Consider the following 12,579-nt stretch of genomic DNA (forward strand, 5'->3'; position numbering starts at 1 on the left):
TTTCCGACTATGGATTAAATTAGATCTAGAAAGAGCTAGAAAACTGACCTCAAATACTACTACTGAAATGGCAAGCAGATAATATTCTGTGGCTTTAAAGACATTTTGATTGTGCAGTAATGTCAGGAAATGAAGCTATAATTCAGCCCCAAGAAGCGTGTTTGACTTTTAGAAAGCTCAGTAATTACTGCTCATTCTAATGCTGCTATTTGCCATCTCATGCACTAAGTGCAGAAAACAAAATGGCCTAAAATTGTGTAAAAGTTGGACTGAATATTTTAAATGATGAATTAGTTGAGATGGGGCAATTCACAGTCTTCACAGTCATCCTAATTACTTCATATTATGGGTGCAGACAGAACTTCACAGCATCCTGTGATAAATATTAAGCTGGTTTATAAGATATGCTTTACTATGATACATGTCACATATACTCCTAAAGGCAGACTTGTTTGTTTGTTTTGTACTGCACACATTATTCAATCACTTTTCAAGGCGTCTGATGAGAATCTCGCTGATGATAACTCCAGCAGCAAGGATGACGAACATTAGCAGCACAGTGGCACCACGTCGTAACACCAGCTGCCTGGTGGATAAGGCCATGGCGCCCAAGGCCCTCTCATCTGAATTGAGTGGCTCTGGCCTTTCTTCTACTGGAATCACAGAACTGGATCGGCTGGTCGTTATGCATTCTTCCCTTGGGTCCAGGGTGCTCAGGGAAACTTTAAAATCACGGTAATCTTACTTCCCAGAAAAATGACCAAAAGCTACTGAAGGAAATTTTTTTTTGCTTACCATTAGTATTCCTCTCTGTAATTTGGACTCCTGCTCTTACAAGTGCCTATTCAGAGATATTAAAAAACAAGAAAAAAAATAAGTATTTTAAAAATAACACAGATCCCAGATTTTACATAGATCGTGTTAACATTACATTAACTACATTTCTTACATTCACACGAAAGAGAAAATGCCCAAAACGCATAAGCTAGGTCTCTGACTACACAGGCCTCAGAACACTGAGAAAAACGCTGAACAAACATGGCTTCTTTGGAAAGGTTCTCAGAAGAATCTCTGTAATAACAACATAGCAGCACAGCTTAGGTTTGTAAAGCTGTATCTGAACAAAGCACAAAAACGTCTCTCTTTTGGAGAAAAATGCTCTTATCTCATCTTGAAAGCAGAGGAACATCATATCAGAAAGGCCCTGAGTGAAAGTGGTTATTCCAGCTGGACATGTTGTGAAAGCTGGGAAGTCCCCTAAAGAATGCTCCACACATTCCAGAAGAGAAGAAGGACAACCGCTGCCTAAGCAAAGAACTTTGGTCATCCTTTGTGTCAGGCTATTTCAGAATCTTACAATGCTGTTTTTCTAGTCATTCCCTAATTCTCTGTGAATGGCCATTAAGCAATGGTCTTGACAATTTGCATGTTAATGATTAGGAAACTGTGCTCATGGCCCAGTGTTGGTCAGTGGTGTTAGTTGGGGAAACCTGCAGCCACGTGAGGTTGAAGGGGTCATTTGGATGACTAACAAAATGGCTTCTCCCACTTAAAACACTACATCCAGATGAAAAGGATCAACTTTCTGGGACCTCATACCAACTGTCACGCACTTGTCACTGTCACTTGATCCCAAGCACAGCAGCAGATCTACAACAGAAAGGGTAAAAAACAACAACAAAAAACTAAATCCGAATCAAGGTGTTGGAGTGACCCAGTCAAAGTCCAGACCTCAGACTGATTGAAAATGAAATTTGGTGGGACCCTAAGAGAACTGTGCATAAACAAATACCAGCAAGTCTCAAGAAACTGGAGTGCTGTTGTAAAAAAAATCCTCCACAACAACATGAGAGACTGAAACTCCTTCTGATAAAGTCACATTGAAATATATTACTTCTAGTTCTTGCTACTAAAAGTGGCTCTGGAAGCTTTTTTCACAGGACTTAACATGTTCTTTTTTACATGACTGTATCTTCCTCTTCCTCACCCAGGACTTACTCACCTCCTCAGTGGCTTTCGTCCAGTTTAGTTTACACAGGAAAGTTATAAAAAACATGGACTGTAAAGAAGTACTAACTAAAAACCCAGTCCAAAGCCCTGCAACAGAGATAGAAAGTCATCAGTTAGTTGTTAGTGTAAATATAATTTAACTATCTTTTGTATATGCTGCAAAAATATATTGTTGACATTAACCAAAAATTCCCATTTTCACAGGGAACATTAAAGATACTCCAATCGGGAACCCAATGAGGTAGTATCCCACCAAGCTGCACAGCGCACCAATCTTCTGCTTCCCTGCCCCCCTGACAATGCTTCCTGACACACCCTGTGAAGGTAAAAAAGCAAATAAAAGTTTTCTGTCGACACATCAGGCTGGTTTTGCTCAGCAGAGGGAAAAAGTGTTTTTGAACTGGGAAGGATCTCACCGCAATAGTCTCAGCAACATGGATGAAACTGTATATCTTCATGATATTAGCCACCCTCTGTATAATGTCTCTGAAATAGAGGAGTAAGTAGGAGTAAGCCAATTTAATTAGATTCAGTTTCATTTATATAGTGCCAATTCACAACAACAGTCTCCTCAAGGTATTTCATATTGGAACGTAAATATCCCACAACAGTAGAAAAAAACTCCAACCCCAATCACGTGACCCATTATGAGCAAGCAAGTGGCTGAAGCTGGGAAGGGAACAAACTCCCATTTAACAGGAAGAAACCTCCAGCAGAACTGTCTGCTGTGACCGGTCGAGGGTGAAGAGAATGAGAAGACAGCAGAGAGAATCAGGACAAGACACGCATCTAAAAAAAGCCAGAGTTCCATAATTATTATTGATTGAATGCAGAGTGGTATATAAGCACAAAGCACATGGTCAGTGCATCACGGGAACCCCCCAGTAGCCTAGTCGTATTGCAGTGTAATTAATGGATAGCTCAGGGTCATCTGATCCAAACTGGGAGCTGGTTCCACAGAACAGGACTCTGAAAGCAGAAGGCTCTGCCTCCCATTTTACCTTATTTTACCTTCAGCCACAAGTAACCCAATAAAGAGAAGCTAATATGGGAGAAATATTGTCCCCCTTTCTAGTATCAGTTAGTATTCTTGCTGGAACATTTTTTACCAACTGAAGGTTATTCAGGGAGCTTTTAAAGCAAGCTGATAATAATGAATTAAAATAGTCCAGCCTAGAAGTAATACATTCATGAAGTAGCTTTTCAGTATCATTGAGGTAAGCCAAAGAAACGCCTTCTAAAATAAATATCAGGTTATAACCTTAGTTATGTCTGAATTTAGAAGTATGAAATGAGAGGTCACCCAGGCCTTTATGCCATTAAGCTGGATGTCAGCTGCATAGCAATGAAAATGTTATTCAGTGTCAAATAATATAATTCAAATAATATTATATAAGGGGAACATGTATAATGTAAAGTATTGGTTACCACTACAGACCCCTGTGGAACTCCATGACTTACTTTTGTGTATTAAGAAGCACAGATGGATTAGTACTGAAGTTAATACATGATGAATTACTCATGACTGACATATACTCATAGTTTCTGGACCAAGGATAAACACACAAGTTTATTCACCTCTCTGTATTACTCACCTCTCTGTGGTAAATATGTAACCAATCACATCCTTGGCTATACCAATACCGGCTCCAAGGAAACATGAGACAATCACTGGATTGGATATAAGAAAGGCGTTTTTTAAAATGCGAGCAATAAATTAACTAGGCATATAATTATTTTCTTGCTCTCATTTTTGAGATATTTTTCATTTGACAACAGCATACTAAAACAGGAAATTCTGATTTTGGTGTGACATCCCAATATAATATAATGTAATGTGCATGTAATATAATTTCATACATGCACAGAGAAGGGAGACCTTGCTGGACAGCTTAGCTTGTTCTGTGTTCCCACCACCAAGAGCCTTTCCAACCCTAACACTGGCAGCAGCAGAAAAGCCTACAGGAAACTGTGGAAGAGCAAATGTTAGCAATTACTTCACAGTAACAGAGTAACATTTTGCTCATGAAAATCATTTAGTTACTTTAGAATTTATCAATAACTTTATGTAATGTGTGTAAAATAAACTCAATATACAGGCTCGCCAATGTGGCAAAAGATCTTTTTTTTCACAATTATTCACCACATGAATAAACATGAATCAATAATTTTAAGTAAAATGAAACTGAAATATATAAAAATATTTAAATAATTAATCATTAAGCAAAAAAAGAAGACGCTTAAATTGAATTTATACCAATCAAGTACATTTCATTTGACACTGCAATAATGTAACAAAACTATGTGGAGAATTTACATGTAATCAAATAACTTATATCAGCATTTTGGGCATAAATATATTTTGAGTGTGTGTGGATTAGTGACACAGTGTTACAGTTATTATCAATAAGCTACTCAGTTATGAGCCCTCTTGCACATACCTTTAAAAAATGTTTAAATAACTATATCAAAAAACGAGTTACCATGAAAACGACAGTAGACACTTCATAAGCTACAGACTGAGCCGCCAACTCTGTTTCACTGATGACACCAGCCAGGAACCCTGCAATCTCATACAACCACCACTGCAGACAGTACATCAGCATACTGGGGAGGGCCAAGTGGAGGAAGGAACCCCATTCTTGCAGGCAATCTCTAGACCAGCCTGAAAGATAACAGAAGGTATGAAAGGTTTAGCTAAATGCTCACATTTGCCTTCTTTACACTGTGCTGCCATTTAAATTACACTTCTTTCAGTATCTACTATGCTACAAGGCGTTTCTAGCAGTGTGTTAGCATGCTAGCATTCCTTAATTTTTAGGAACTTTATGTATCACACTTGCTTTGAAGGACAAAAATATGCCTAAATTATTTAAAATTGTAATTCTTCTACCTCAGCTATGTTGCTCTTTAGCTAGCTTAAGCACGTTAGCTAAACACTGAAACCCAAATGTCAAAAAATTTGACTTTTACATATATAGACAAGTTTTCAACTCAGCACATATTAAGGAATAAAAACTAAATAAAGTAATGATTTAAAAAACAAACAGCTTGTACATGTTCACCGACAGCAAAGCTGATGTAATTTAATGTAACGATCATGCCACAAATTAATAACAAATCTATAATTAAGGTGTAAATGTGCTTTTTAAAAAAAATAGGTTTTTCAAAAGTATTTGCTGGCTTGTCTTTTAGTATTTTTCGTGTACACTCTGAGGACAATTTAAAAATATAATAGCATCACAAACTAAATCCTCCATAATGATTGTAATGTGGAGTCCAGTCAGTTTAAATAGCAACACCCTTAAAGAGTTTATGCACAACTGATTACTATAATTGTAATGAGGAGCAAAGTATTAGTTCCAAGAGAGTGGCTTTGCCCTTTCTCTGATATCCTGTCACTTAATTTGAAAATTTGAAGAAAAAGTATATCTAGTAAACTTGCCATCCCATGTAGGTATGTGCAGCCCTTTGATGTAGATGCATAAAAACAGGAACACAGCCAGGGAGTACTGTGAGATGGCATTGGCAGCTGCGGATCCGCTTGAATGTTAAGCAATAGAAAAGTAGAAAAGGAAAGTTGCACATACAAAGACGTTCCCAGATTAAGCATTCAGCTGACTATCAGTAATCAACATTATATTGCTTTCCAAAGCTGATTAGTGTAAAATATTAACTAAGGGGAGCAGGGAGTGATGGTGTGTACTTACGCAATCCCCAGATCCAGAACACTGAGGAGGATGTAATTGATAACAGCATTTAAAACATTTCCTATGGCTCCGGATATCACCTGGGGCCACATGATGCCCTGTGAGCCAAAGCAAACTGTATGAAAAACACAGGGTTTTGGTGCACCTGCTGTTATTTTTGCTATTTTTCCCCAAAAAATGTCTCTCTAGCAACACACAAAACAATGTCATTGCATACTCCAAGACATCTCATTAATATTTTGTTTCACACCAGTGTTTTGCAGTCATCAAATGCACCTGATTCTGAAGATACCTCCCCTGCAGATAGTACATGAAGGCAGCCTGCCGAACCCAACGTGTTGAATGGGGGTTAATTAGACTGATAATGCAACACATTATGGAAGGAGATACAAAAGACATTTGGGAAAAGCGTGGTGGCAGCTGAACTCACTGGCAGAGCCGGCATAAAGATCTTCACATACAGCTGTGACAGTCTTTATGGCAGAGAGAAAAGGGGAGATTGTAAGTAAGTGCAGAACCCATACTGAATAACTTTGTGAGTAATAAGTGTATATGTGCCATTGATGTCAGTTTGATTTGTGTAAGAAGGTCACCTTGCAACCTGCGTGCTCTGCTTGACAGCCAGTAAAATGGACTGAGTGTTAATAAGGAGAGCCCAGCAGGGGAAACAGGCTAAGAGGAGGATCAAAACTCCTCTTTGGAGGATCACTCCTACACGCTTCAGGTTACCACTTCCATAAGTCTGAAAGCAAAATGGTAAAAAGGAAAATCTCATAGTATTTGCTGAGGTGCAAGAAAAAGGTAACCACAAGTCTGAAAAAGCAGACTGTGTTTAAGACTGACCCGATTAGATGAATAAAGTGAATTGTACCTGGGTTATGAGAGTATCAAATGTTGATATCAAACCATAGCCGATGGAAATACTTGTGATATTTATGACCTGCATTGAAATTAAACTTTATTACATTACAGAAGAACCTCAGGCTCACAAATGAAAAGCTGAATGCGTGAGTATAATACTTATTTAAAGGCAAAAAAGGCTATTGAAGCGATTTTCAACATTTCACAATAGCAAAAAAAGTAGAAACAAAAAAACGCATCGAGATAGCTTACTGCCATTGCTAACATCATCCCTGCCAGCTCCGTCTTTCCCAGGTGACCGCAGAACACCGCGCTGACGAAGCCGATCAGGAAGCTCATCAACTGTGAAATGAACTGAAAAACAAAATCAAGTGCTTTCGTTTTTATAACAATAAAAAGATAAATGAACGTCGCCAAAAATGAATGAAATGTTACACTTAATATTCAACACATAAAGTTGCTGGCTGGGTTCTTATTCATAAAAGAAACATTAATTCAAGAGGCCCTGAGATAAGAAAAAAAAAGTTCTTATTTGCTCTGGCAGCTGACATGTGTCATGCTTTGATTTTGCTGCAGTTCCTTTGTATTTCTAAATGTCTTTTACGACTTCTCCTTTCTTTAGAAAGTAGTTCTTATGATTGCTGGTGTAGGTTTTTGACAGGTTTTTGGCATCAAAAGGTTTGCACAAAGGAAACTAAATGCCCTCATCTATCAAGTTCTGGCTTTGTGCAATGAACAGCACTCAGTGAAAAGTGGATACATGTTGGGGTTATAACAGTTATAATTTTCTGTTGAGGGGGCACTTGTAAATGTGCCTTATTTTCTGTGGAGACTATTGTTTGAAAAATATCTGTGATTCCACATTTGCTATCGTATTGCATTGAATTTGATGGTAGATGCATTGCAAGGTGTTCAGGGTAGTGTTTTAATTTAGATTCATTTACATTTTGTGCATGACCTGGAACTTCTAGAACATTTTTATATACCCGGCCAATGCATCCAAGAAATGTTGCTGTGTTTGTTTTCTACTACAGTGCTAAAAATAAATAAAGGGAACACTTTAGCAGACAAAATCAGTTAGACTTTAGGGATATCAGCAGTGTTGGGACTAACGCGTTATTAAGTAACGCGTTACAGTAACTACGTTATTATTGTGGTAACGAGCACGGTAACTAGTTATTATGCCAAAATCAGGAATGCGTTACTCGTTACTGGGATTTAGATAGGCTCGTTATTCGTGGCTTCCACAGATTCAGTAACATTAGCAAGTGGTGGAGGCCAGCAGGTGGAGGAGAGAAAGGGGAGGCAAGAGGAGAGACCCGAAGCGGCCGCCGGTCCGAGTGTCAGGTGAACTGAACTTCAGGTAAGAAGTTATGACCTGCAGTCTATCTGGGTCAGATATAAACCAAGTTTAGTTGGAGTTTATTTTCGTTGTGCTGACTTTTTCGTACTGCGTGCTAGCTAGCATGACGGGGTTTCTATACAGCTGGGTGGTGCTATGTTACTGATGTTGAACTTCATTTTGTTCATACGGTTAATTATTAGAGTTGCCAACCGTTCCCTAAAAAACGGGATCGTCTCATATTCAGAGAAATTATTATGCGATTTGTATTGAGGTGAAAAGGAACAGTTTGTCCCGGACTTCAGCTACAATGAAAAAGACACAAAGCTGGAGTTATTCTGTCTTTGCTGCACAGCTGCCTCTTCTTCTCTCATTCTCTCCCCTCCCTCTCCTGTTGCTACTTCAATCATGAAACTGTTCAATGATCAGCTGATCGGCTTTTCCCTCTTGTTTATTTATCGTCCACTTTGCGCCAGAAAGAGGAAACCACCGGATGTTGCGTTAAACAACAGCAGCACGTTTGATCAGCTGTTGTTAGAATTTATTTAATATTAATTTCTAGTATCAGCTGATGTTTGCTGGAGCCACAGCTGTAAAGCTGCTGGTCATGATATTGGTTTGTATATCTGGTGAGTGGGAAACATGAAGATGAAACCAGGAGATGTCCTTACTGAATCATCAGAGCTGAACAGGTGATGGAAAAACAGGTTCACCTTTTAGGTGACATGAATGAGTTGAAGGGAAGTTATGAACTGTTTCTGAGAGACAAATAACACCAGGATCCTTTTCTAAGTAGCTGACAGCTGGTAACTGTGCAGGGGCGGATCTAGCAAAGTGTTGCCAGGGGGCCAGGTAGGGCATTAACAGGGAAAGGGGGGCACAAAGAAATACTTTCTTATTCTCATTTCAAATGTCTAGCTTTTAATAAATAATTATCTGAGTCTTACAACAAATGATTGAAAGATTGATACATATATACCATCAAGACAGTGTACATCACTGTCACAACAGTGTTTGTTTTCATTCAAAGGCTTTATGATTTTTGCTATAATGGCGGGCCAGTCTCTAGTCAAAATGCCCGGGCTGATTTTTTGTCCCAGTCCAGCCCTGTATGCAGCTCATCTGCAGTCTGGTGTTGCCTACATCTTCCTATTCAGAAGGCAGAATTTCTGAGTACAATCAAAAGCACCACGACTGCAGTTTTTGTGTTGGATGTAAAAAGCGCACATGACGCTGTAACGTAGGCTAGAATCATGGCGGCGGTCAACGACGGTCCAGGCGTGGGATTTCTCTCGTGGAAATATGCACATAATTTTTTCCTTTGGTAGGTGGCACAGTGCACTTGTGGCAAGTAAGCAAGCTAGAAGACTGGCAATCTTGCTGGGTATCCAGTTAGCAACACATTAACAAGAGAAGTCTGAGTAAAACCAAAGTTACTTTCCCTAGTAACTAGTTACTTTGAAAGTAACGAGTATCTTGAAGTAACTGGGTTACTTTTGATGGAAGTAACTAGTAATGTAACTAAGTTACTAATTTAAAGTAACTTACCCAACACTGGATATCAGTTATTAGATTAGGAAGCACAAACCAATGTGAAGGAGTTTCACCTGTTTTGATGCAAATTAAAATGCAGATGCACTACAGAGGTAACAATAAGACCTCTGAATCGTTTCAAGAAACCATTCCTCTCTCCTTATTCAATTTGTCTCCAGTGTTGCTTTTTTTAGTGTCCTTGTGACTACTGCTAGCAGGGGACAGTAGCTGCAGCTCATTCAGGTTGCACAAGTAGTCCAGCTCCTCCAGGATGACTCATCCATATGTCAAAAACAGGTTTGCTGTGTCTCCCAGGACAGTTTCTATTGTGTGAACGAGATATCAGGAAAGGCCATAGAAAGGCGTCAACCCTGCAATAAGACTGGTTTCTGCTCCTTTGTGTGAAGGGGAACAGCAGGAGCACTGCCAGTGCCCTACAACATCACCATCACAGGGCTATTCATGTGCATTCTTTCTGACTAAACTGTCAGAAAATGAACCATGAGCATGGCACAAGATCCTGATATCCTTTAGTGGGGCAAGCACCATGCAGATTGATTGGCATGTGCCACAGATCCACAGAACTGGCAGGTCCACCAGTGGTACCCATTTTCTTCATCGATGGGAGCAAGCTCACACAAGAGTCAATGCTTTGGCAAGCATTATGATGCATGCATCTTGGAAGAGAACAGGGCGCCAGAGGTGAACCCTCTGTGGCTGCTAATTGAGCTACTTGATTGTGAATGTGTCCCACTAAAAAACATCAAGTCCTCACGACAGTCTAATGGAGGCTATTTCTGACAGTTTTATCAGAAAGATGTACATGAGTAACCTACTGGAGGTTATTTTAGGGCTTTAATAGTGCTACCCTTTCTCCTTCTTGCCCAGAGGAGCAGATACTTGTCCTGCTGGTTCCTTCTGTCCAGCTCTTCTGGCGTAACAACCCAACTCCAGATATCTCTTCCACACTCTTGAGACAGTGTTGAGACATAGCCAGCCTTCTTGTGATGCCACATTAGATGTGCTATCTGGAGGAGCTGGACTACTTGTCCAGCCTGAATGGGGTCCGGTTAGCGTGTTATGCTGTATTGAAAAAGATCCTAACAGAAAGTGAATGTAGAGAGAAATCAGTCAGCAGGGATAAGGAGACAGCACCTGCTTTTTGAGGGTTGTCTTGTTGTTGCCTCTCTGGTGCACCTGCTTTTTGAGCAGCCTATTTATCTGTCTTGTGTTTAAAGTGATCAGTGTAAGACTGCACAAGTTTGAAATAAAACATTTAAATAAAATAAAAAATACATTACTGTGCTGTATATTGCTGCAAGGAGCTTGGAAAGAAAAGCGTTTGGACTTCTTTAAGTTCCCTGAAGCACCAGTTGCTCTTAGAACTGAAGAATCAATCAGATGAGGGTTGAAAGATCTTCAAGAAACTTAAAGAAGTCCAGAAGCTTTTCTTTCCAAGCTCTTTAGACTACGATGACCTGGATGACTGACAAACTTCACAGACATATACAGCATAGCTTCTTTCTAATACCACACAATTTCCATTAGTCATCAACAATAAGAAAAGATCAGTTTAGTAAAATAAAGGTCAACATAATAACAGGAAGGTATTTTTTGGTTTATTTTCCCTAAATAATTCATATTAATTCAACTTAGTTTAACTCCATATTTTATCCCAAGTCTTCTACATCCACCCTGCAGTGATTGTATCCTCCACCAGGGGGCCCACCACACAGCCTGAGAGCCACTTCTCTAAAGCATACAGTATACTATATCTTAGGTCAGTAAAAGGGTGAAATTAGTTTTAGTTAAAGTGCTATCATGATCATACTTTTATCACCATTGGATAATTATTTATCAGTGAGCCTCAGTGGTTTGAAGCAATTAACCTGTTCATTACTGTTTTAATAAAACAGGTGTCACATTAAAAATAATTACTGGTCTAAAACGAACCCCAAGTTAAAGTAACAAACTTCATTCATGACAACTTGTGATCTACACTGCAAACTGCTCAGTATACACTAATAATAACTAGAGAGCTGTTCCAGCATTTACAAAGATTCACATTCAAATTGGAGTACCTTAGTACCGTTAGATTCAGTCATACAGACAGGGTAAAACTTTGTCAGCTGCTTCAGCTAAACACAGTCTTACCACAGGACCTGCAAGTTTTAAAAGCTGAACCATTTCATGCTTGTAGTCCAAAGGCACCCAGCGCTTGATGCTTTTCAGGCAGGATCCGCAGGATGAGTCAACACTGAGAGCAGCAGAAGGAGGCAATTCGTCTGTTCTGGACTGACCAATTACCCCTCTACATCTACTTTCAGATACTAAATCTTCCATCCTGAAATGAGATTTGGCAGAAAACAAAACTCAGTCCCAAACTAAATGATGTTCGCACAGTGCATTCCCTTCAGACAATGTGAAGGAGGCTGAAAGCAATCAATAACCAATTACCAGAGTATTAATCAATAACCAAGGCTCTTCTTGCCCACGTTGCTCCTTGTCTCTGAAAGTGGACATGCACTGTAAATGGCAGCAGGGATCTCACCACCTCTGTCCCACCAAAAAAGCCAGGACACTGCAAGCTGCATCACAAATAAGGTTGATCATTGAAGAATCACTGGTCTTCACCGCATCAACAAAGCAGTCAAAGTGCAAGTTCACAGTTCTATGGTTAAACACTAACAGGTCAAAACAGTGTTCATCCTGTTTCTCCCTGTGCCTTATTGGTTATTACAGGGGTGGATTTCACAACTTGCTATATAGAAGAAGAAGTTAAATCTCCAAGGTGTTACGATTTAGTCTAAAAATAAATGCAGATCAAATAAAGAGAGAGCTTTATTAAAATCTCATAAAGTCTAACAGTTTCAACATAAAAATACAAGAAATGAAAAAAACAAAAACACCCCCCCAAAAAAAACCCAGACATAACAAAACAGAGGACCTAGGAATCCTGATAACTCACACTAGGGCACACTAGGGAAAGGAAATAACAGGGAGGATTGGACTATTTATACACATGGGATTGATAAGGGAAGTGGAAACAGGTGGGGAAAGTAGACACAAATGCAATCAAGACAGCCGTAGACAAAGAGGTAAAACTCAAAACAAGATACAAGA

At 39.3% G+C, this 12,579-nt stretch overlaps 1 protein-coding gene across 1 annotated transcript; it reads right to left on the reverse strand.

Annotated features, from left to right (window-relative positions):
• Window positions 1-483: 483 nt before the first annotated feature.
• Window positions 484-11,799, reverse strand: LOC146624215 (multidrug and toxin extrusion protein 1-like). Its single transcript, XM_085363776.1, has 16 exons — window positions 11,611-11,799; window positions 6,834-6,935; window positions 6,592-6,660; window positions 6,314-6,462; window positions 6,151-6,193; window positions 5,997-6,041; window positions 5,721-5,818; window positions 5,456-5,553; window positions 4,494-4,675; window positions 3,871-3,979; window positions 3,606-3,681; window positions 2,427-2,496; window positions 2,194-2,326; window positions 2,003-2,097; window positions 796-841; window positions 484-653 (listed from the first exon to the last, which is right to left on the reverse strand). The coding sequence occupies exons 1-16, from the start codon at window positions 11,797-11,799 to the stop codon at window positions 484-486; spliced, it is 1,674 nt and encodes a 557-aa protein (XP_085219902.1).
• Between the last annotated feature and the right edge of the window lie 780 nt (window positions 11,800-12,579).

This window comes from Diplotaxodon limnothrissa, linkage group LG10 (assembly GCF_057381915.1).
Source record: "Diplotaxodon limnothrissa isolate DT_005_m linkage group LG10, D_limnothrissa_male_GT1.1, whole genome shotgun sequence".
NCBI lineage: Eukaryota > Metazoa > Chordata > Actinopteri > Cichliformes > Cichlidae > Diplotaxodon > Diplotaxodon limnothrissa.

Coding starts and splice junctions, on each gene's coding strand:
- LOC146624215 (XM_085363776.1), bottom strand. CDS start 11,799: ATGGAAGATTTAGTATCTGAAAGTAGATGTAGAGGGGTAATTGGTCAG. Junction 6,936..11,610: donor TAAAACTTGCAGGTCCTGTG/GTAAGACTGTGT, acceptor TTTGTTTTTCAG/TTCATTTCACAGTTGATGAG. Junction 2,497..3,605: donor TACATATTTACCACAGAGAG/GTGAGTAATACA, acceptor CCTCTATTTCAG/AGACATTATACAGAGGGTGG.